At 47.7% G+C, this 24999-nt stretch overlaps 1 protein-coding gene across 2 annotated transcripts in view; it reads left to right on the top strand.

The window, feature by feature from the left end:
* LOC146183745 (uncharacterized) overlaps positions 1 to 24999 on the top strand; it is a 269633-nt gene that overhangs the window by 240243 nt on the left and 4391 nt on the right. For both annotated transcript variants that reach the window (XM_084609189.1, XM_084609188.1), the window contains 4 exons: positions 17275 to 17335; positions 19272 to 19389; positions 20725 to 20894; positions 23385 to 23524. In XM_084609189.1, the coding sequence (XP_084465315.1) occupies positions 17291 to 17335; positions 19272 to 19389; positions 20725 to 20894; positions 23385 to 23524 (473 nt within the window). In that variant the 5' untranslated portion in view covers positions 17275 to 17290. The remainder of the gene's footprint in view (positions 1 to 17274; positions 17336 to 19271; positions 19390 to 20724; positions 20895 to 23384; positions 23525 to 24999) is intronic.

Raw genomic sequence — 24999 nt, 5'->3', positions numbered from 1 at the left:
ATATCTCTCGCTATCCTTAAAATAAGAATCTCTACACGTTAAAGAAAAACAGCCCTTGTAGCGACCCCAGCGAATTGCTTGCATGGTCCCACAGGATGACGGTCTTTGTAGTGTGCACGTGTCCCGTGTTTATTCTCTTCCAACAAGCTTTTGTTCATCGCTTGGCCAGGTGTGTCGGCGGCGTTTCTTGCATTATCAAAGCGCTATGTTTCATATAATGGCCAAAACTTTCCGCTGAAATAGGCGATGCCGAGTGAGCAGCGACGACAGTATTTGACGCGACATGTTGCACCCGGCGTCACCGTGCAACACCGGTAGCAATTCGACGCCAGTTCTATAAAAAGCTTCAACTCGCGTCACTTAAGGCTGGTTCAGACTGGCGACACACGATTAGTCGTCGTCGTCACAATGGACCATCCGTGCCATGCGGCCCGATCTCGCCTGGTATGGCCACGGCTGAGCGGGACGCGTTGTTTATAACTGCGCGGGAAAGTCGAGAGGTCACCAGCGAGAATGCCCGCTTGGGTCCAATACGTGGCCAGGGGAATGGAGGAAGAGGGAAAAGTTGGCCTCACTCGCGTGTTTTATCCTCCAGCCGCAGTGGCACACAGGTCGCAATACTATGTGTCACGGTGCAGGGAGCAGAGCGTCGCGCCAGCCGCGTATGCCGCCGCCGGGCTGTGTGGTGCGTCCTGTTTATGAAAGCCACTTTCCAGGTGTATACTTACGAAGGCTTCGCTACCGCGCAAGACCGAGCGCAGGATGACGAGCAGGTATAGCTATCACAAAGCGAGTGATCAGGACAAGGAAGAGAAATTGTTTTCTTAAGAGCGCCCTTCGACGAGGTGCATGGCCTATTTCGTCTTTGTAGCAGGGGAATGCAGAAAATGAAGCGTTTCCGTAACGCTGATTAAAACACCCTGTCGTACTGCGAGTCTGGATTTACCCGATGCTTCCAACTTATTGTACGCGTCAGTAGCCCTGCGGTCATTGATAAGCTATTTGTTACGCTCTCGCGCATGCTTATTGCAGTTAAAATGTCAACATGAGAACCAACCGACGACAATGCTTGCGTTCACATTATGCTAAGGATGAGAGAATGTTCAAATTTTTGGAATAGCCAACCGAATTTCATCCTGTTCGGTTTGCCGAACGAGTATTTTAGGGCGCGCTCTAACCTATTAGTTTTTTTTTTTCTTCAAACATTTGAATAGTTTTTGAGTAACTGTCACGAAGAAACGCTGTACCGTTTTCTTCGACGAGTGTCCTGAAAATAGCTCCAACTCCTACACGGTACACCATGGTGCCGCTGTCGGTTTACGGAGTCAATAAGGTTCAAAATTGAGATCAGATCCGTTCTTGTGGAAGCGTCCATATGCCAATACGTGGTCTCCCGTATAGGGCAGCGCAACAAAGCTAAGCTAGGTCCAGCTACCCGGACCTTGGCTAGTAACTCGCTCCCCGGCATTCTGCCATGATGCCGTGCTAGTTATTCAGTGTCGTTTGCAGTAAGAAAAGTTAAATGGGCCTATCATGCTGTGAGCGATGTGCTGATTTTGTAATGTCCCGCTCGAGGAGACCAGTGCTATGTCTTCTGGCAGCCATAACTCCATAAGTTATACGGCTGCACCTTCATTACTGGCACAAATATTCCATTAGGCTCCCTGCAGTTATTGGATTCTAATTTGGTTTGATACTTATTCAAAATGCTCGTGTTGAATTTGAAGGGAAAACCGCGCTAAGCAGTAACGCCATAATACTTTCGTTCGGTTCATGCAGTCATGGAAAAACGCTATGTGTACGCTCCTGTATTTTGCTCCTCTTCACGCTAGGTAGTCCATGTATTTGCAGCGCCATACCGCCGTTGCAGAGGCAGTTCCAACCGCCATTGAACTGACCGGCACTTAGGCTTACAAAAGGCCCTGAGCTGACCAGTAGCCGGTTTCGAAGTGATTGATGCATTGTTGGTATATTGCTATTTCAGCACAGCTACAGCTTAGAAAAAACGTGTTCAGTGGAAAAAGAAGAAAGTGAACGCACACACGAAAGGCAAAAGTATGTAACCCAAGCAGAAAGTGACTCCACCAACGCTTAGCCAAGACCGTCCTGCCGTGCCATCAGTTAGTAGTATTCCGTCTAACTGACGAAACACGCAGCGTTGATTACCTCGCAACGTACAGCGAGAAAATGTCCGCGACGTCAGTGTCAATGTCTCGCTAAGTATCGCTCGGATGATTGCGCTGGGCCGCTTCAAAACAAGCATGCTGCGCAGCGCACGCATCATTGCCTCCGCTAATGGCGCCGTGTCCGCGGAGCCAGTGCACACAGCGCGCATCGTGGCGACAAGTGCTGGCGACGCGCACGCTACTCCCGCGGTGGGCACTCGCAGAAGCCATCAGCGCTGCCAGTTGAGCTGGGCAGTGCGTCCGTCGCTCTTGGGCTAGCTGGCTTTTCGGGGAATACACGCTCCGGCCTGTTAAAGCGGCATTTCGCTATAGGAAACATTTTCCATCACGCAGAGCTCTTGCAAGACGGGCCGCGCGCGGGCCAGTTCGAGTTAGAGGGAAATACCTGCGCTGTTGGCGGGGGCTAGTTGGGACTCGCTGGGCAGTGACTCGATCAGGCTGACAGCTGCCCCGGTTGATACCTGGGCCGGTGTAATATGACGATTGTGCAACCGATTCCATTCCAGTTTTGTTCTAAGTTGGGTTGTGCCCCTTGCTCGCTCTCTGATATCAATTTAGCATAGTGGGATCCGCTTCCCGCTACCGCGATTTGTTTACGCGGGGACCCCGCGAAAGCGGAAGTGTGGTGAAGCTGTTTATTGGATGGCAACCCGGCCACGATAGAAGGATGAGGTGAACAGAATGAAAGAAAAAAGTTGAGTTAATATGTTTCAAAATCGTCGTAATATATCACCCTACAAAAGTAGGGACCTTCGCAGGCCAGGTGCAACGAATGGATAGATCGCAATTATACCCCGTTTCGCCGGAGCGAAAAAAATTCCATTTGAAAATCCCATTAACCGGCATTTTCTTTTCGCCGAGAAATGATCTAGAAATGAATAAACAAATGGGATAGCCCTGAACCATCTATCGCTGAGGGTGCCCATAAATGCGTCCCTCAAGGGGTGACGGAGATGACCGGCACACTAGTATGCGTTTTAGAGTTAAAGTGCGTGAAACCGCAACCTATGGCTACAGCAACGTCGAGAGAAGGTGGGCATCTAAAGGAGCTCTCCTTCACTCCTTTACTTTACTCATCTTAAAGACCCCCTTCCGGGGGTGTTACATAAAGGGTTGGTTAATATATACAACAATAAGAAATACATGTCATTGCCTTACGACAAAAGTAGTTACACCATGTAAGAAAGAAGATGGGCACATGATAGTGGCGACGTTGGTAGGGAGGGCATTCCAGTCCGCAGCAGTGCGGGGAAAAAAGGAACCTGAAAAAGTTGCAGTACGAGATAGGGGATGCGCAGAGCGGTGAGATATGCGGGTCGGATGAGTAATCTAAGGTGTTTGATTCAGAGTGCTGTGGTAGAACTTGTGGAGAAAACAGGCTCAAAATGCGGCTGCGAGCTTCGAGGCTTTCGAGACAGGAAATGTTCTTCAGAAATGAAACGCTGATGGTATACGAATATGCAGAATGAACGAAGCGGATGGCGCGGTTTTGGAATGATTCAAGCCCATTTGTTGGTACATTTGGTGAGGGTTCCAGATGGGGCTAGAGTATTCAAGTTTAGGTCTGATAAGTGTTTTATAAGCCAGAAGTTTAACGTGCTGCGGTGCATGATGAAGATGACGTTTTAGGAAACATAGAGATCTGTTGGCAGATGATATGATTGTGGTGATGTGTGTTCGCCCAGAAAGATTGCTACACAGGGTTACACCGAGGCACCTGAAGGATTGGACGCTTTCTATGGGTGAATTAAAAACTGTATAGGAAAACATGACGGGGTTGTGATGACGCTGGAATGAGACGAGTTTGCATTTGTTAGCGTTTAGCGTCATTAACCAGCTGTTACACCACTCATGGACAGGGATAAGGTCGTTCTGTAGGGCCATTTGATCACAAATGTTAGTGACGGTGCTGTAAATTACGCAGTCATCGGCGAAAATGCGAAATTTACATGATACTTGTAGCGCCAAATCATTAATGTAAATTAAGGACAAAAGCATGCCGAGCACAGATCTCTTCAAAACGCCGGATGTTACAGGCAGGGTGCCTGAGCTGTGACTGTTAATAAAAATGAACTGAGATCGGTTAGCAAAGAATTCTTTAATCCAGTCTAAAATATTAGGGTTTAAATTTAAAGCGGTGAGTTTTAGTTATAGGCGTTGTTGTGGTACTTTGTCAAATGCCTTCGCGAAATCTAAGAATAATGCATCGGTTTGCAGGTTGCGGTCAAGGTTAGCTTGCAAGTCGAAAGTGAAGATTGCCAATTGGGTTTCGCAGGAGAGACCCCTTGGAAACCCATGTTGAGCCGGATGAAGGAAGTTGTGGCAATATAGGAAGTTTGTCACATGAGAATAGATGACATGTTCCATGATTTTACATGGCACACTTGTTAAGGAGATGGGGCGATAATTTAGTAGAGAGTCCTTTGTACCTGACTTGTAGGCCGGAATGACCTTCCTCACCTTCCAGTAGGCCAGTAGGGTTTCTGTTGAAAGTGATTGAGAATACAACACTGAAAGATAAATGGCTGGGGTGTGTTTCATGTTTTTAAGCAGTTTAGAATTTGTTTCCGCCAATTCTGCGGCTGATGAAAGTTTAATTCTGTCACTGTGGTTTATGATACCTTGCACAGTAATTTCGATGGGTGACAATGCTGATAATGCTACGCTGGGCGGGGTAGGCAGTGAGGAATCAGTTTCATCTGTGAAGACGGAAACAAACGTGCGGTTAAATGTGTCAGCACATTCATCATCAGTGGCTTTCTCGCCTGCGGCATTCGTAAGAGCGATTAGGGACGTTGCTTGCGGGTTTATTATTTCCCAGAACCTCCTGGGGTTATTCTCTAGGATATTTGGTATGTCATTGTGAAGAAAAAGCACGCTCGGCGGAGCGAACTGCAGCATAATAAGAGTTCTCAGCTGCGTGGTACCATTCCTATGCTTCAGCACTTGGATTCTGTTTTCCTGTACTATAAAGTCGTTTTTTTTTCCTTCTTTCTAATCCTTTCATATCGTGTGAAAACCACGGTTTTTTGGCGGTTTGCACAAAAGCTGATGCAGGCAATAAATTTGTTTGTTAGTTCGTTTATCTTGTTTTTGAAAAGTGACCAGTTATCAGTAACAGACCGGAGATGAAATGTAGACTGAAAACAGGGCAGAAAAGCTTCTAGTTTATTATTGATTGCTTGGTAGTTTCCTTTGTCGTACAGGCAGATGGTATTCTTGAACATTTGGCGGGATGCGGGCGAGAACGTCAGCGTGGAAGGAATAACCCTATAATCACTGATTTCACGCAAGTAATCGATGATAAGCTTTCAGGGATGTTGGTTAATATTAAATGCAGGATCTTCCCATAGTGCTGTTTCCTTACGTTGTTCTCTTTTTTTTTTTTTTTTTCCGAGGAGAGTTCTTGCGTATACGCGCGCTAGAAATTCTCTTAATGATGTCTTCTGTGCGCGCAGAAGTGAACTGCCCTTTCAGACAGAGACAGAAAGGCAAATGAGACGCAGGCCAGTGTATGCCCTGTGCGATTTCCTTCTGTCCGTGTGTATTTCGCCCCCAGCAATATGGTTGAAACGTGGACGCAGAAACTAGTCCAACAGAACCCTTCACCGCCCCTGCGGCAGCGTCCGCTCGTCCAGCCCTCGGGGGACCGACAGAGTGCGCGGGCAGTTGGTGGACGGAAGGAAAAGACAGATCGAGGCGTCCGTGCAAGCACTACTCCCGAGTCGCGTAACGTCGTGGCCGCTCGATCGGCGTCTCCCCAAGGTCGCCCAGTGTGCAAGGACCCGGCCCACGCGCCGCTCTGCCTTATATAGCGCTACCGGTGCCGCGTGCGCACCCCCTTGACGCCGACTCTGGCGGCGGCTAACCTTGGCGCGGATGTGTGCTGGGGAAGGGGGCGACGACGTGGCGTTACCTGCGTGGTACACCCATGCGACGAGGCCTGCCAAGAGGCAGTGCGGGCGGCGAGACGGCGAGATAAGCGCCGAGACCTACAAGCAGGGGACATGTGGGGCGGGATGCGAGGGTGTACGGCCACGAGTCGCTCCTTTTCGTGTCTCTCCTGCTGATTTCCTTTCGTGGTTTCTTTTTCTGTTGCGGCGTTCTGTTTTGCCGCGTGTATTCGCGCTGGCTGCATGCGAAAAAGTGTGGGTTCCCGGCCCTGCTTGCCTTGGCACGACGGCTCATATATTGGCGCCCGTCATATCGCGCGATGCGAAGACGACTCGGAGAGATATGTGCGCGATGAGCTGTTGCGAGAGGAGCCGAAACCTTGGAACTGACTCGATACCTTGGTCCTCCTCATACTCGCGGCGTCCTGCTCGTAGGATGCTTTCGAAACGGCGGACGAGCGCGAACCTGTCATCGTGTGTGTGCAGCGCCGCGATGGCGTTCGCATGCCTGCCTCTCTTGAATGTGTGCGCACATGCAGTCGCAAACCGGCCGGAGCAAGAGCCACTGCAGTGAATCGTAGAAATGCGTGAACACGTGGACCTGAATGTACAGCCGTCTTGGTACTTCCCTGCAAGGAGCGTCCCGTGGTGGCGGGATCAGCAATTTGGTACGGCCACGCGCAGTCAGCCTTTTTATGCGCGTCCCGTCCACTGCATCATGTTCGGGCTCGCACTTGTGGATATTGCCCTGTACGACCAACCAGCGCACGTTTACCGGTCGTATTAAAAAATGGAAGGGAAGGGGGGGCTCGAAAGAAAACGATAGCCTAGCAGCGACTACGGTAAGAAATCCCGTGAACGTTTGAAACGCGTCACGCGAGTCATATTCCGCTGCACCAACGTCTCGTCAGCCCTTCACGCGAGCAAAACCATGTGGTTTACGGCAACGGAAGTTATCGAACGAGAAACTTTGCATCGCCCTTGAGCAAGGATGATTTTTTGAGTCCTCATGAATAATAAAAACGCAAAGAAAAGAGGACAAAACAAAATCATTAAATACCAGTGACCGTTCTCGATATTTGTAGTAATCGCGTCACGTTTCTTTAGCACAATAAACGACGGTAATGCTTTTTGTTGCCGTTCTGATTGCATGAAACGAGCTAGTCGGACTGTACGGAAACTTTCAAAAAGCGGCGCAAAGTTTTCAAGCCAATTCTGCGTGATACACTTGAGCCCTTCACCTAAGCTGTGATGCGGGCTGCTCTTGCGTTGCTCGGACTCAATTCTAACACTACGGGTTCCTTGCCGCGTAGCCAACTCTTGGTAGACGACCGTTTTTAATGTGCTAGCATTAGACGCTGCAGTGAGCCGCAAAGCCAGGCTATGTGTGCGTGCGTGGTCGCTGAGCCAGCTACACCACTCGAGGAAAGGAGTGCAGCCAGCGCAGAGAAAAAGAGCTCTTACCTTGAGAGAATCCAAATATACTTTGGCCACAACTGCGCCTAGACGGGGTTTCGACGTCTCGACGGCGCGAACTGACCCGCTTCGCTGGCACATCGCCGCAGTCGATTAACTCTCACTCTCGTGCGCCATGGATTCCAACGCAATGCTATCGCTTTGCCCTCTTACCGCTTAGCGGTTCAAACATTTCGTAACAGTTCCCAGTCACCAATTTCGCTGATCTGCGCCTGAATCCTGACCTTGAAACCCTAATCTCGAGCCGCAGGGGAAACGAAACATGACGTGACAGCATACATGCCCAAGTGCGGCCAACTTAGCTAGATAGCCTGAAAAGGTTTCACCTGCACCGAAATGCGGCCGGTACGGCTGACAGTCAAACGTTACGTTCGAGGGAGAATGGCGTCGACAGTGGAGCCATTGCCACAGAAAGAAAGAAGCATCGTTGACCGCTCTGATACGTGTTCCCAACTGTTGTCGAAGGCGTAGTTTAGCGAGTTTCTGCCGCTTCACTAATCACTCCAAAATCAGTTTAGCTGGTATAACTATTGAATGGATCCATGTGAGAGCTGTTATAAATGCTGCTCAATATAGATTGTTCTACGCCTGAGAAGAACATGTAATCAGATTGCTCACTCGGCAGGACTAATCGCTATTGTTTGGCACCTCTTAATCGGGCCATGTGCTGCTGAGGTGCTTCTGATATTATGCGCTGACTGAATGTTAATATGTAGATGGTAGACGAAGAAACGTTAATATTTGCACCAACCCGCTTTTGCAAGAAGCAATGTCTCAATAAAGCAATCAGGTCTTTGCTCGACCGTGGTTTTGCGTGACCAGTCCTTCGTGTACAGCTAGAATAGCTCTGGACGAAATGAAATTGTGACGCTGTGCCGACACAGCTGCAAAAATGTCGGCATTTTGTTTATTTAGTGGCATATAGATGAATAGTTTTCAACCTTGTAATGCATATGTTGCGTTTTAGTGACATTGCAAGTCGGCAATAAAAGTTGTTGACCCCGTGAACTGTAACTATACGGGCCGCTAGTATGTACAGTGGACTCCCTGCTGGGCCTACCTGACGTAGCGTTCGTGGCTACACTTAAATATCCATGCACTCACACTTTCTCGTGAGGTCTTGTAAGTACGGGTTAGTCGTCGCTGCGCTTCACAAAAACTTCGAACACGTGAACCGTTGGTGTATAAATTATCATTTAAACCGAAGGATAATCGTGTATTGTGCATTTTGTTGGCATTGTGCAGTTATTCAGGTGACCTATACATCACAGAATGAGTTTTAGGAGGTTAGCTAGTGAAGATAATCTTTGTGGGTCAGAGAAATAACTCAAGTTACCGACATTCTAGTGGAAATTAGGAAGAAGAAATGGGCATGGGCAGGACATGTAGTGCGAAGAGAGGATAACCGATGGTCGCTTAGGGTAACAAACTGGATTCCAAGAGAAGGAAAGCGTAGCAGGGGGCGGCAGAAAGTTAGGTGGGTGGATGAGGTTAAGAAGCTCGCGGGGTCAAGTGGATGCAGCTAGCACAGAACCGGGTTAAGTGGAGAAATATGGGAGAGGCCTTCGCCCTGCAGTGGGTATAGTCAGGCTGCTGATGATGATGATGTTCGTTTTAACCGCAAACCTTTCAGGAGTCAAGCAGGGCGCAAACTTCACCAAAAGTGGGAACCATCCGGGCAGCCCCTCCGGCAACGTAGTTAAGAGGACTGGTCAGTAGGCATAGACAAAATTCTCGTTGAGGTTTTTCTGGGGCCGCTACACATGCAGCAACAATGAAAGCCCGCTGGACCTAAGGCTCACCCGCAAAGGTTTTGCAAATGGCTTGGGTGAAGGAAATATTCGAAACCATGACAGAATCTCTTACGTTAGTTTGGAAGACAGGCGACTACGTTCCATGCTTTTTCATGTTTTCCATCAAGGAATGCTACTTAAAGATATGGGCCAGTAACTGTGAGGGTAGTTACCAACTTACCATAGTTCTCATTTGGCTCCACCTTGCCGACCTTTCAGTCTGCAGGGAGTGAGTGAGTGTCCAGTGACTGTTTAAACATATTAGAGAAAATAACGGAAGAGTAAGCCACAGTTCTTTCTTATAAATGGCAGTAATAAAATCTGCTTCCGGGCTAGATGACTTGGTAGAAAATTGAATATTTTCTAAATATTAAATTGTGGCTGCGTAACAGTGGAGATCATAATCATACTTTAGATAGGCTACAAAGGCGGGAAGAATGTGGAGCAACATGCAATAAAATTGTTGAAAAAAAAAAAAATTAGAGGGTCTCTCACTGTCTCTTAAGAGGAGAATGGCGAAAGTCTACCCTTCCTCTTCTATCATTTGTCTCTCAATGTTTGCCTTTTATTGGCGTTCGTTGCAGTGCTACATATAAATATAATTGGTTTACAAGAAAGGAAAGACGCAGTATCTGTTAAAACAAGTGTGTTTGGACGGTACAGCATCGCTCCTGTGGCGTGCCGTTCCTTGGCGCGCGTTCAAGTGTGGGATTGCAGATGGCAGGAACGCTATACAAGGAGAACACATCTCGCGGAACCTCGCGCACAGATCCAACGCCTCCTAATAGGAGGCATTGACAGATCTCACGCGCAACTCTCGTGCACGGGATTTTGTTCCATGAGCCTAGAAAAGCTTTCGCGTAAAAAAAAAAAAAACTAAAAATAAATGCTGAGTTTGCCGCTCCAAGGTATTCGGCATCAGCGACAATAGAGCTGTGAAAAATAATTTCATTAATTGGATGTGAAATTTGAAGTGTAGATTATAGCTATTCTAAAGGATCGACGGCACTGTGCAAGGCGAGTTCTGCCCCCCTTTTTATTTAGTTCTGTCCTGAGTTTGTTTGCATATAGATGCCAACCAACTCGCCCAGCGTTTCGCCCAAGGAAAGTAGTCGTGCCGCTGCGCAGTGCGCCGCCACACATAGCGGTTCCCGCTAGCGGCACTTGGAATTGCGGTTCCTCTCCGCCGCCCGGAAAGAAGTTTCGCCGGAACGCCAAACAGGTCGCAGCGCGCAGCTGCCGCGGTGTGGAATAAAACGCGCGTATCTCATTCCCGCGTGAAGTAACCACGAGCCGACCGGAGGGTCCTTCCGCAGAATCGTCCCGAACCGGGCCAAAGAGCAGCGAAAGAAGCGGGGCTCTCGCGGCTCCTTTCCCGGCGCGTCTCGAAAACTCGCGATCACGACGGCGGAAAGGGGTCGCCACGCGCGTAATGCGCGCCCTGAGACGAGAACGCGCAATCTGGTCCCCGCGTGGCTGCGTCCAATCTCCGCGCCAGTGCAGACGCAGCGTGCACGTAGCGGCGGAGATTCGAACGGCGACCGCCTCGCTTGATAGGAAGGCGGCATGCGAGACAAGAGGGACTGGCTGAAACAACGCAGCCATGGTGAACGAGGTGGTCGTGTGGAAATGTCTCTCTTGGCGAGGGTGCCTCTCAGCGCCACTGCCGATCTCTCGGAAAACTTCGCCTATGAACCTCGGAAATCATTTATTCCCCCCCCCCCCCTCCCCCCGTGTCGCGGCTAGAATGAAATGCGAAGTGAGGCGGCGATGTGAAATCAACGTATCCGATCTGCCTGCATCGCTTTCCCGAGCGCCCCCGTTCTGTTGACTGGCCCACCGATGCCATGTAGTTTCGAAGCTTTTACAACTGCTGTGACGCAGTAACTGAAACCTGTTATTATTTTCTTCCCCGAAGTTTTCGTGTTTTCCCCCTGTGTTCGGTTTCAGCTGTTCGATTTCAGCTGTACACGTCGTATCACTCCTCTCTACATTGGAATGCACACCGATGGGAGCATTCTAGGCTACCTTCCTCGATCCTTCCGGTTCAGATCACAAGACGATTGAATGCCTACGATTCAGTGGGAAGAATGGTGTCCCGAATTATTTTTAGTGCCAAGATAAACTACATGTATTGGAATATATTTTTAATGATAAGTAATAAGAAAACCTGATATATTTGTCCATGTCTCCGCATTTCACGTATGAAGGGAGCGACCCCCGGCAGCATTACTGCAGGAAAATTATGCAACTGGGCTGATAAAACATTTAGTATGGTCACTAGCAACCTTGTCGAATGTTTACGAACTTGAAGCAGCGTAAATATGCTCTAATGAAAAAATGAAAGCAATGGCAGTCCCTTCAGCAGTCATTTTCCTGGATTAATAAATGTCACATTCTCTCACGCAGCAAGTAATCTTAACCAGCGCAACCTGGACTTTCATAGAAAATTTAATTCTCACGTGCGTGTACGTATATGCTATTGTAGTTCTACAGAACCAGAATAGTTCTACAGAACCAGAAAACTTTCTAACAGCGGCAAGGTCTTTGCCCCCTGCTCTTCAGGCGCACCTTTCATTATTCTGATTTTATTTATTTTTTTTTTATGAGAGGGGGTGGGGGGGGGGGGGAAGGATAGCTAGCGTCACTTTAGGGATTATGCATAGTGAAAAATGAGATAGGCGGAAGATTGCGCGGAAGGTCCTCCACTGGAGAGAGGTGAGCACCTATCCTGTCGAGTGTGCTTCATAATATCTTGACATTTGGTGTGTCGCTCTTCCGGTTCGGTCTTCGGCCCATTGCTATTCGTTACGTTATTTTGGGTGTTTCGATGAAAATGCCGGCATTATTCGAAACCTAACATGGGTTCTGGGTGAAGTACTGTTCAGCGCGGTGGACTATTCTGGATTTCTGTTCGGCGTTCGCGTGTGTTCCGCTGCGCGTGCGACGAGGCGTCTCTGTATGTACGCGCATACCTGCTGCGGCAGGTGCCTCGAGAATGCGCCGTCGCCGCTTCGTGCGTCTCGCTGGTCGACGGGCCGCTGTTCTTCGGTGCCCGTGGGCCCGTTTCCGGCAGCGTGTACGTTATGGCGGGAGGCCTCGAACGGGAATGCTTTACCTCTCAACGCAGCTACAAAAACGCAATGAAAAGTAGGAGGCGGAATGTCTTCGACGACCGCTGGGACTCCATAGCTAGCCACGAGTTGAGTCTTCTTGCCGCGTCATCTTCTCGGAGCTACAGCGCAAGATGAAAAAGGAATGCACAACATGACTTTAGGTCTCTGCTAACTTAGGTTTTCTGTTTTTCATTAGCTGTTTTCTATTAATTTCTTTCGTTAAACTGAGAAAGATCACCAGAAAGCGCGTTTGTTGCTTAAAGAAGAAAACAATTAAAAGTATCCACTATGACTCGAGGTCCGGAACGGCCGAGGCGACAACACTCAAGTGTGCCAAAGGATGGGTTTTTACGGCTGTAATTTGTGATGCCCATAAATTTTGGATAAGTGCCTTTTTAAACAGGAAATTGCTCATGTAGTCATTTTTTTCACTATATTGTCAAACTATGTTACATATACTGGGTCTTTCCGTTCCTGTGAACCGATTATTATTATTATTAATATTATTACAACAATTAACCAACATGCCCGCAGATGTCTTCTCGAGACTATGCTATAGTTTTTTGTTATTATGGCTTTTTTCTCATAAAAATAATAACCGTACCCCATTGGTTTCGTATGCCAGATGCAACAACCCGATGTGAGCTATAGGCAAGCATAAAAAGAGACTTTGCTGCGCATTGGAAGATAGGGCCATTCCCTTCAATATTTCCACAACAGTATTTTACACCCGCCGGGGTGGCGCACTGGTTACGGCGCTCGACAACTGTTCCCAATTAAGGATGCGGGATCGAATTCCGGCCTCGGCGGCCGCTTTTCGATGGAGTTGAAAAGCAAGGCGCCCGTGTGCTGTGCGATGTCAGTGCACGTTAAAGAACCCCTGGTGGTCGATTTTCCGGAGTCCTCCACTACGGCGTCTCTCATAGCCTGAGTCGCTTTGGCACGTTAAACCCCACAAACCAACCAACAACGACCGCATCTTACAGTATTCTTGACAGCTGCATGATAGATAAAACATATATGTCCAAGAAAGCTGCATTTGTGCCGCCGAAAGGGCGCGACGTTCCGCATGCCGATAGCCTAAAATGCGCGACTCGCTTTGTGACTTTTTGTGGTTGTGCTTTCACTAGAGACGTTGCTGTCGCGATCATCGTCGTCGTATTTTCTTGCTGCGCCAACTTCACACTTTGAGACTGCAGCGCCAAATAAAACTATCGCGTTAAATAAATAAACTTTAGGAGTGATGCAGTTAAACGGTATCATGCTTACGAATAGCGCATTTAATTTGTCGGCTGCATCAGCATGATAGTAAGAAGATGTCATATAATTTAGAAAGCGGATATACGCGTCATTTTCAAACATGTTTGAGGAATATATTTGATCTTTTCGAACATGTAAGATACTGTGTAATCTACTGCGTGGTAAAGGAAAGTATCGGTCAGGACACACCTATCAATCAGGAAAACCATTTCATTGGTCCTAGTCGTCTTTATGTCATTGTAGCGCGCGCACACACATTAATTCATTCTATCGCATTTTCGCATGTCCTCCATGACCAGGTTTTTTTATTTTTTTTTTCTGCAGCAAAAATCGAAACTGAACTCAGTAACGCACAGGAATCGCCGCGGAACCGGTACGTCCACTAATGACTTGGTGCAGTGACTACGGCGCCAAATTCGAACTGCCTGCTCATATACTTTTCCGCGTCATGAGCCTTTTTATTTGCTCCGTCGCTCACAAGTGTTATGACTACGCAGTTTTAAATGGCTGTTGTTTTCCTTGCACCAGCCAGCGATGCAAAATACCGTAATAAAACGTCGGTAGCCAAAACCCGATGCACTCTACGCGGCTGACGACGGAGTGAAGCAATACGCTGCATGCACTGCCATCTGGCTGTTATGCGGAGTCGAGACATGATAGGCGATGGGGTCCTTTTTTATCAGCAAAGATGTCGCTTGTCTCGGTTCAACGCAATGCGCTTTGTCTTGTTGAATGCCAAACCGAGCCGCGGCAGTAGCGATCCCTTTGTCGTGTGTTGGCATTAGATGCTGTATAGTGAGCCCCACTAAGCGGGTATGTGTGCGTGCGTGGTCCCCGCCGACTGCTCCTCTTGGGGAAAAGAGGGCGGCCACGGTTCTGGGGGAATGACTCCGACCGTTAAATAATTAAAAGAAATACTGCCGAAACTGCGGCGACATTGGGTTTCCATTCCGTGGCTGCGTGTACTAGACCCGCTTCGCTGGCCGCAGCATTAGACAACTACGCCAACGGATTAGCCAAACATCCCGCGCGTGTTTAACTGCCACTTTCGCGTACTGTGCGCCCGATGTCATCACTTTAATCAACATCCATCTATGCTCAATGGATCCAGAACACATCACCTATAGAATTTCGAAATAATTTTAAGAAACTCAAGGTGCGTTAGGCAGTCCTAAATTTTTATAGTGGCATACCATTGCAGAAACCCCGGTACCCGATTTCGCCGGTCTTTGCTTGAAGTCAAACCTTGAAACTCTCGGTTCGAACCGAAAGCGAAATGAAATCCGACGTACTGGCACACATACATCGCACTTGGTGAACTTAGCTATATTGACTGTAAATGTTCATTCTGCTGCTTCTTTTTTTGTTACTGCGCGTTCGAGACATGATAGGCGGTCGACGCGCGTCCAAACACTGGAAAGATAAAATGGCCGTACCATGGTGCGGCGCGCGCCGGCTGTCACGTCTTCAGTGTGCAATAAAAAAAAAAAAAAAAAAAGAAACGGAAAAAAAAAACGCCAAATGCCAAACTAAAAGAGGGCTACGGGACTGCTACTGCTGCGGTGCCTCTTAGCATTTTGCCGGGCTGGAATACGTAGAAATGAAGCGAGAATTGCATTGAGAATTGAAGCGAACATATGCATTATAAAGGATCCCATCGGCTGTCAGGATCGGTATCATGTCTATGCCACTGCCATGTATAGTTTTGCTTTGCTCGATGATGGCCCGCCGCGCGGAGTATATCACTTTTGCCCCCTACTGTACTTTCCTGACGCCTCAAAGTAGCGATGCAATTCAGAACTGGGCGCCACTGTCACTGCACGCGTCAAACAACGGACGGCGCGTTTTCACAGGTCTTATGCCCTCACTCTCACTTTTGGGCGAAAATAATTACCGGATTTCCTTGCATTGCAGGGGTCTTAATTTTTTGTTTTCGTTACCAAATTGATAAAACTGTCACCCTCCTCGGCTTTGCACTCACCATTGGTAGCAATCACCTAACTTTGTTAAATATACATTTAGTGACGTTTCGTTAATTGTATATGGTGTAATTAGAGTTTGTGCAGTAATAAATGACATCCGCTCAGAGTTTGTGCTTGCACATAGTTTGTCTATATTTACAGCAATTTGTTAAAGCGCTCGCTGAAGCAGCCGGAATATTGCTTCAATGGATACCTGCTGCTCGCACGCAGAGGCTGCTCTGGGCCCCATCTGTACGCGCATGCGCCTCCGCGGGGCAAAAGCTTTCTAGTATAAGGTACCGTTGGCTAATTGTGCTGAACTAAAGGTCACCTGCTGATTTCTGCGTGAATTTGACCATTTGTCTTCTTTTTTTGCGGCATGTTTATTTTTTTTAAACACAAAGAAAAATGTCGTGGACTACGTGATACACACACCCTGTCCATACAAAGAAGTGTCAGCTTTTATTGCTTCCTTTGTGACGAGCAAGGCATTCCAGAGGTGAAAGGAGCCTATTGCGGCGTAAGCGTGATAATTACTACACTGGTGTCAATGCTTTTTTTTTTTTCTTTTTTCATTCGAGCTGCGAACCAACGGCGTATTTGTTATTTTAATCACAGGCTAGGCTTGTGATACGCTCGGCTAGAAGGGGCGGTGTAGGATGAGGGCAATTTTTGACGCGACAGCGTTGAGGACCCCGTGTCGCCGAAAAGTCGGTGTCAGTGTTGTAAATCGAAAATCGGAAGAAAGTACATAAACAATAAAAGCTTTACGGAAACCTGCGAACTCTAAAATACGGTTCCTTCGCAGTGCGAGGCGAGAACGCAACCACTCGTATGCATTACCTATGACTCTCAGCTAATGTGTAGGTGCGTCATTAGAAAGAAACTAATCACGGAAGTAATAGTTAAGCGAGTACCAAAGTATAGTTTCGCTTTGCTTACCCGCGATGCGGCGCTCGATGGAAAAATCCTTCGATCGTACGGCGCTGTCGCAACAGATGGCGCGAGCCGCCGCCCGATTCAAAGCCTTATGCTTCCATCCATCGCCTTCAAAGGACTTGTATGTCATGAGAAGTATGTCGTTGTGTGGATGAAGAGCATGAGAAGGCGATGAGAATGGTGCCCGATAACGCTTTCTCATTGAACTCTTAAAGGCGAATATTAAGCGTCTTCGATTTTTTTTTTTTTTTAAAGGTACGGCATCGTAACAGTATGGCAGTGTATACAGGGACTGCATCATGCGCTGAACGCTAGGAAACCATCCATTCTATAGTCATGTGATGTCTTACCTGCGACTGGTACATGTATTGGGTCTGCAAGGTTTTTGGGGTTCAATAACGCGCACAAACCATTCTATAATTATACCTTAAAGCATGTCTGTTTCGAGTACTGATGAGAGCGTTCACGTTAATCGAGTGAAATGTTTAACAAGCTGTTATTTTAGTGTTGTCGGCCCATTGTGCCGCAGCTAATAAACGATCGCGTAGCGTTTCGTTTTTGTGATGGCCATATGTGGGGTTTGTTAGGTGACACATGTTATTCCTGGATGTGTTTGCGATGCTTACAACCATCTGATATCTCGATTACAGGTGCCTTTTTACGAGGATGGAGAGAAGATTCCTAAAGGCGATACTTTTCCTGGCATGCGTGGTGAGTGATCTGTAGGCTGCCGTCACCGGCACCGGTTACAATTTTTTTTTTTGTACGCCTTTCCGAGTATTCGCTTTCACCGTTTTCTATAATGTTCTGAAGAGCACGAATGCAAGTGGTTCCGTGAATGACGGAGCACATTAACAGACTTTCTCCGCTGCAAAGGACGTCTTGAGAGCACAGGGAGCGCTGAGCATGCTCAAGGAGACGGCTATTCAATTTGCCGCACTCACGAGCGCCGGGCGCCTTATAATTACACACGCCAACGCGTTGTGAGAAAGCGAAGGTCGAGCGAGGCAAAGCGCACACGGCGGTCCTTTCCCTTCTGCCGCCAGCAGCCTGCGTTTTCGTATGCACGGATCGCGCAGTGCAACTTATGTTCCACCGCAAACTCCGCCGCTGAAATGGCACGCCGGGAGTCCATGTAAGCGCCCTAACGCAGTGAGTGCGTGCGTGTACCGTTAGGGCGAGAAGCCGCTGCTCGGGGATGAAGAGGGAGAGAGGGCGTTGCACGTCGTGCCGGAAGACTAGGAGAGGACGGAGCGAAAGACGACTAAAGAAGCGTTTTCATACCCCCCTTATTGTTGCCAGAAAAGCCCCGAAGAGAAACAAGCCGCGAATGAAAGCGTTGGCGCTGGGCGGGCGAGAGCTAGCTGAGTATGACCGGCAAGGCACTCGCCGGCACGCGTACAATTGTGTGGTTCTTGCAGGACGAGCAGGTGCTCGGTTGCAGCGGCGACTCGACCGCGGGATGTCCGCTCGGCCACTAGAAAAGAGAATGGGGGAGGTAACGCGCGACCTCTCGCGTACAAAACCGCAAGCCATACGGCCGACCGGCCGAGCGTCGCCCCTGGTCGTCCCTCGTCACGAGAGCGCGTTGCTCGGAGGATTTCGCTGGTCGGGGGCCGAGCGCTCACTTTGCGCCGCCAAGCCTCGCAGCGTGAAGGTCGCGGATGTCTTTATCGTACACTGGGAGACATTCCCTCTGTTCTTGCCCGCAACGAAGAGAAAAGGCTCTCTAGGAGGCGTTTCCTGCGTGGTCGCCAGGATGAGTGGCGAGTCGGGGATGACGGATGATGTCCGCACTAGGCGGACGTGAACCGTACCGTGGCGCGCCTCCTCTAGACACGCGATGTCTCTGTCTCGCGTCTTCGTGCACTGAAGGGCGCGCGAGAAAAATACGAACGAGAGGGTGGCGAGAAGGGGTTCCTAAAACGCTGTCTTTGAAAGACGAGTGCTCTCTTGGCTGCCTTTTTATGAAGCTTGGGAACGCGGAAGCTGGACCGGGATGATCGGAGAGCACGTGTACGAAACGGTGCGAATATGGTGACATGTAGGCAAAGGGTCGTTCAGTATGAAAGGAAACGGTGTGTTTAGAGCACAAAGACGAATGTATTCATTATTTCTCTGCTAAACTTGAAATGACTATTGGACATCGCACGCCAAGAGTAATTCCAGTTACCAAATTAGAGATAGCACTTTCGACTCATAATTACGGAATAATGAATCGTTGAATGCCCAAACATAGCTTCTTTTCATATTCAGCGATCCAGTCAAACTCTCCGTCTCTGTTTCCCTTTAAGGAAAGCCACACAAGCAAACACCAAATTGTGAGGGTTTACAATTGCTGTCGCAACGCTTCATTTGTCCCCCCCCCCCCCCCCCCCCCCCCCCCCCCCCTCTATTTGTTTTAGAGTATACTTTCATTCCATTGATGCCTACTATCAAACAATTCAGATATGAAGCTATTCATCATCTGAGACTAAAATTAAGCGCCATACGAAAAATGTAGAGTACGCAATCTGTGTCATCATACACCAGCTACACAACAATGATTTTCAGCTATAGCACGGCGCGAGCATCGGAGTTTGTATATGCAGTGCTCGCTAGTGCACAGGCTTCCCTTTCCGAGTGCTGTGCTTCGTTCGCGGTGCAGCTGACGCCGTTCGGCCGCTGCCAGGAGGGCGTCCGCGACGACAGCCACGTGGAGAACGTGGTGCACAAGGCCGTTGCCGACGAGTTCAGCAGTGAGATCCTCACCAACCGGACCAGAGGTAAGGAAGCGTCAGCCGCCTCTGGTGCAGCACCGCATGGTGCACTATAGCCGTGATTGTCCGCTTAATCGGGTTTACTATTCCGGCAAGCGCGCAGAACTATACCACAGCAAGAATGCGAACGCTTCTTCTGCCGACTCATCAACCATGACGGAATTCTTTGAACTCATTAAAAATCATGCATTAGGGTTGAGCGCTAAATGGGCTTGGCCTTCACTTTCTTAAACACAGAGCGTGAGCCGAACAAAAATTTACACACTTTGATATATAATCTGAGTGTAGAGGGATGGGTTTCACGTGCGCCACGCGTAGGAAGCCAAATTATATTAGGTTTTAGTTCTCACACTATAACGCAGTGGCAGAACTGACGTCATGAACGGGTTAAAAGATAACATATAGGTAAATTGGCCTTTTCTGACTTATTAAATTTCTCTCAAGAGCGAATCGAGGATCATATTTACTAAGTCACGTTTACTGGTTGGAAACAGACGGGAAGTAAAAACGAACTGGAGGAAAGCAAATAAACATCAAAAGGTCTTTCTTTTTACCAAGAGCAAACAGTCATCGAACCCTGAGGATTCTAGCCCGCACAGATGTCACGTGAGAATTGGGATAGTAATATCGTGCATGATTATTAAATTTGACTCCAGTGAAAACGAAACGTCCGGGCCATACATGTTTTGCGCATTTGATGAGTTTAGGGCTCACACAGGTCATTTGTTCGAAGCATATGGCATGGTCCAAATATTTCAGCTATATAAGGTGAAACTAATGAAGCGGTAAGTGAAAGAAACCTTAAAAAATCTTGATAACCTTAGTAAGCTTGCTAATCTCATAGGCAGCGTGCAAGTCTACCGAAGTCGCAAGCGTGAACTCTGGTACGTCCCGACTAGTGGAACCAACTTTGGCTTGCAAAGCATATCAAACACATTACAACGCCTCTTGAACAAACTTCACGTACAAGGTGTTGACATATGCTGATCATCGTTGAAACATCTGGAAAAAAAAATAATTTCCGGCAAATACCTTCTGTCTGCATGTAGGGCATAGAGATGTTTTTAAGCTGCTGCTTCATGGATTCCATTGTACGACATGAGCACGTGCTGCAAATTACTGCTATTGCTGTTTAGATTCTGCCCACTTAATGTGCGTCTGTTTGCCAGCGCTGGCATATGTAACCCGGGGTAGTGGGTACGTCGAGCTGCCCTTTGCGGCTTTTTCCACGCACCTTCCCTTGTAAGTTATGGGAAATGAATGACGTGAAATGACGGGGTCGGTTCACAGGAAGTGGCGTCCGTTCTGGCCTGCTCATAATCCCCCTTCTCCAATCTGCAGCGTACCTGTCGTGTGCGTCTGGCGAAATGGTGGTCAAGATCAACTTCAGCGAGCCCTTCCGTGGCATCACCTACGTGGACTACGACAAAACGAGCCCTTGCAAATTCTACGGCGACGGGAGGAAGTACTACGAACTGAGGATACCGCTAAAAGGGTGCGGCACCAAGCAGGTAAACATGAATGCCAGCTCCCGTAGAGGCGGAAAGGTACCAGGAAGGCTGGTTTCATGAAGCAATGCTCTAATACCGCTCAAATCACGTCTTCCATTACACAGAATCTGCCGAGGCTGTGAATTTGTGCTAGCATAAATCGGTGGCAAGTATCCGGGCACCTAACCCACGCTGCTAATCTTGCGGCCGATCCTACGCAGAGTAGTGACCAGCATTACCTGTGGTGGTTAATGCTCGCAATCAAGTGCATCGTGTTTGACTCTACAGACGGCCCTTTCGAGGGGCAGGTGTAGTTAAATAGCCTTTCGCCACCGCCCGGCTAACATCACATTGCAAAGGAACCTTCGACAGCGTCTTGCATGTTGGAAGTCAGACTGGGTGCGAGTGTACAGCCGTAAGGTATAAGAAGGAACAACGTTTTAGCATTTCTTTTTTGATTACTCCGTAATTCTGTGTGGCAAGCACAGATTTTATGTTTATAACTAGTTTTCCTGCATGCAAAATTCATTCGCAAGTTTAGTGCAGCATTAGACAGAAAATTCGCAGTTTCGTGCAAAACGTTATTTTCCTCTTATATTGCTCACAACTGCGTTGTTAAAGCTGGGTACGCCAGCGGAAGCACTTTGCTGGGAATATGACTTGGTGAACGGTTCGCTGTTTTTCGTCTCAGAATACAGAGGGAAAAGATACGGACCCAAGTTTTATTTTCACTGCTGCGTTCTAGGCTCGCAATTTTCTCAGCCGTAGCCCCTCGAACAGAGAGACAGAATACCCCCCTACACCGATTCTTACTGGCTGGCAGCGAAGAGAAAATGTGGATAAAATAGGTTGCTTGTGAGACTGCGTCGTTACAGGTATTACTCTCGCTGGTACAAAATGTTCTTCTTTCTACACTTTGAAGCGATGAAACTAAAAGCGAGGAATTATTACGATCATTTCTGCTTCTTGACTTTTATAGTAGATCGCCCTCCCCCCCCCCCCCCCCCCCCCCCTCCTATCTCCGGCGGGCAAAGGAGAAAGGGGGGGGGGGGGGGCGGTGTTTTCGAGGTATGTCTGGAATGCTTTCTATCTTGGAGACCTACTGCTGTGCTTTGCAGATGTCTAATACTGTCAAAATCGAGCCGGGACAGAAATTTTGACGAATAAAATCAGACGCCTTGGCTTTTTCTTTGTCGGAAATTTGCCTTGCTTTAACGGGTGCCAGGCATGTGCCAGAAATAGAGCGTTTTGATCACTAGGGATCTTTGGACCGTCCTTCGAGCCCCTGTTCACATGGACTGACAAGCGGTCAGCGGTGCGTGTCGTGTATTGCAGGGAAGCCGTCAACCTATAAAGTCACTTTGGCACTAAGTCCTCTTTTCTTCCCGTGCATTCCAGGGCCAACGCATTTTTTTTCGAGTTTCTAATATGGGACGGTGGAATCTCCGAGACTTAGTACTTTGAGCTTAACTGTTACAGAAAGCTAACGTAATGCAGGATAAGTAAGCCTGTGGCTGCGGCCATGTTGGTATCACCTGGTCCCCCTGTATACACATAACAGGGTAGCACCTTGTTCTGGAAGGCACGGTGCAAAAAAAATAAATACATACATTAGGTGTAGGAAGTCGTTAACCAAGGCACCTCTGCCGTGCTTGTGACAAGCGCGTGTTGAGAAACACTCAGCCGTGTTATATTTTTGTTAATAAAGCAAAACACTTCTGGTGTTGAACGCGAGTTTGTTCAGCTAAAGCTACGTGAGCTTGACTGCGAAACTGAGCTCAATGGCTTGCTCTTAATTGTGGCACCACTAGGGAATTATATATGCAAGCGGTTAGGGAGAGCAAGGCCTGCCACGGAGCATAATTCTGCTCGTTGGTTTGCCCAGTGCTATCATACTCCATCGAATAATTCTTGCATCCGAACAAGAATCGTCGACTGATTGAATTCAGCTGCACGTAACCGGTCCTTGAAAGGCAGTCAAGAGTTTTTGCCCCGTATTAGCCATTGGATCATGGTATTTATTAGAACTGAGCATCTGAGGAACGTGAAAATTCAAATTCTGCCGCAGGCGAAATGAAAATGGGAGCAAAAGTGCGTAACTATTTTTTATTTTATTTACAATACTATCTGTCCTATTCATCACTAAGATAGGAGTGGTTTGGTTTCATCAAAGTACACATCTAATAGTAAACTAAAAAAAAAAAAAGCGCACATGAAATGCAGTCATGACAAAAAAAAAATTCATGAACAGCACGCCCACAAGTTAAAATTTTGACATTTAGATAGCAGGGAGGAGAATTCCTCACGGCTCTTTGCGCGTACGATATTAGTGGACAGTTTATTCCAATCTCGCGCAGCTTGGACGAAACAGGAATATTTCATGCAGCCGGTGAGATTAGCATCTTGCAACGGCTGTTACTGATTGTGGCTGCATGCTTTGCAATCATACTTACCGTTCTTCGGTTTTATCTTTTTTTTTTTTTTTTTTTTTTTTCACGCCGCTCTGCGCAGGAGGCCCCCCGAGTGTTCATCAATAATATAATCGTGCGCTTCCACCGATCTCTCGAGCTAGAAGAAGATGAAATCAAGACCATCATCTGCAGGTACCCTCCTCCGCTAGCGCCACCGCCGACCAACGTGATCGCGCCCATGTAAGTAACCCTTTTCCCCATCTTCTCTCGCCAAGAATTTGCATCCATATATGATTCGAGTGCAAAAGCCTTTCGAGAAGAAGTGAACGCAAGCGGACACCAGGCTCGAATAACAACAGTATAGTTAAAGGCGCGATAGGGCCTAGTTCTTTGCTCTGGACAGTTGTTACACCGACGAGAAAAAGTGCATATGGAAGAGCTGTAATAATCCAAATCAGCTTTCCCTTTAAAAGAAAAAAAAAAAAGACGCGAACAAATCTGATAAGCGTCTCAAATTGCGCACTGCCTGCGCCTTGACATGTAGTTTCTCGTCGGCGTTTGGTGTTATCGAAAGCGCACTGACATGGAAATTAGATACCTGGTTCTTCGAATCTCCTTCCTCGCACACCTTTCCGCGGAATTTTGACATTTTTGAAAAGATGGTTTGCAGCCTAATTCTGTACATTGTGCAGCTAGCTCGTAATTGTGCCTTTGAGAGGCATTAATTTCTACATCTCAATCTTTTTCTTTAGCGTGTCTAAAAAAGACAGTCCTAATTGTGAGCAATCCGGGTCACTTCGAAAAAGTAACTCTACTCAACTGTTGCAAAAGGGCCTTACTGCAGTCTCAGCATAACTTTTTTCTTATTAGCCCTATGGGGCAGATTATTAAAGCTATCGTCAAACCTGTGATTACAGTGTGATGGCGGCAACCATAGCGCCCAATGTGGCGTCTTCCTCTCGCCCTGGCCCTGCTCAGCGACGACGGTGTCCTCGGGAATTCGCTGCATTTACCTTTAGCACCGTAGTTGCAAGCGACAGTTTTGAGCGAAAAGATTGATTTAATTCGTTTTACTTTATTTGGGACAGGGGTGACTTATCCTCCCTGCCCGCATTATCGACAGGTGCCTGCCTGTAAGTTTAGTTTCCGTATCCGCCGTGCAGATTCACTGCTTTGCGGGCCATCTCGGAAGATCACCAGACATGTAATGAACAATTTTGGGTCACCTGCAGTGTAGCGGACAGTGTTTTTTTTTTTTTTTTTTTTGTTGGAAGGTTGGGCGTCGACCATGGCACTGTACCGCCGAGTTGCCTTAGGCCTACGTGCGAATAGCTGATGTTTTTTTTTTGTTTTTTTTTGTGCTCACAGTTCTGGAACTTTCAACATTAGTTTATGACAGTAACCGACGAAACGCATATTGTACACCTTTTCTTTTTTCTTAAGGTTGGATATTTTTGTTCACTTTATGTGCTAGGCTTTCAGATTTCGCTAATCAAAGATGTTTTTCTCTGTAAGCAGTATATTTCGTTTCAAAAATATTTTCAATTTGTGGATGAAAAACACTCTTACGTACACCACTTAGGTGTCGTCTATTATGCGTCAGGGAGAGAGTTAATCATTTGCCTGCCTGTTTGGATTATGTAAACGTAAATGAGATGACACACGATGGAAAAACGATAGGCTTTAATCAGAAGTTTCGGCTGGGATCCGGCTTT

Source organism: Amblyomma maculatum, chromosome 7 (assembly GCF_055883805.1).
Source record: "Amblyomma maculatum isolate TAMU_Amacu chromosome 7, ASM5588380v1, whole genome shotgun sequence".
NCBI lineage: Eukaryota > Metazoa > Arthropoda > Arachnida > Ixodida > Ixodidae > Amblyomma > Amblyomma maculatum.
The sequence above is the reverse complement of the archived record's forward strand: the minus strand, read 5'-3'. Positions and strand labels throughout refer to the sequence as shown.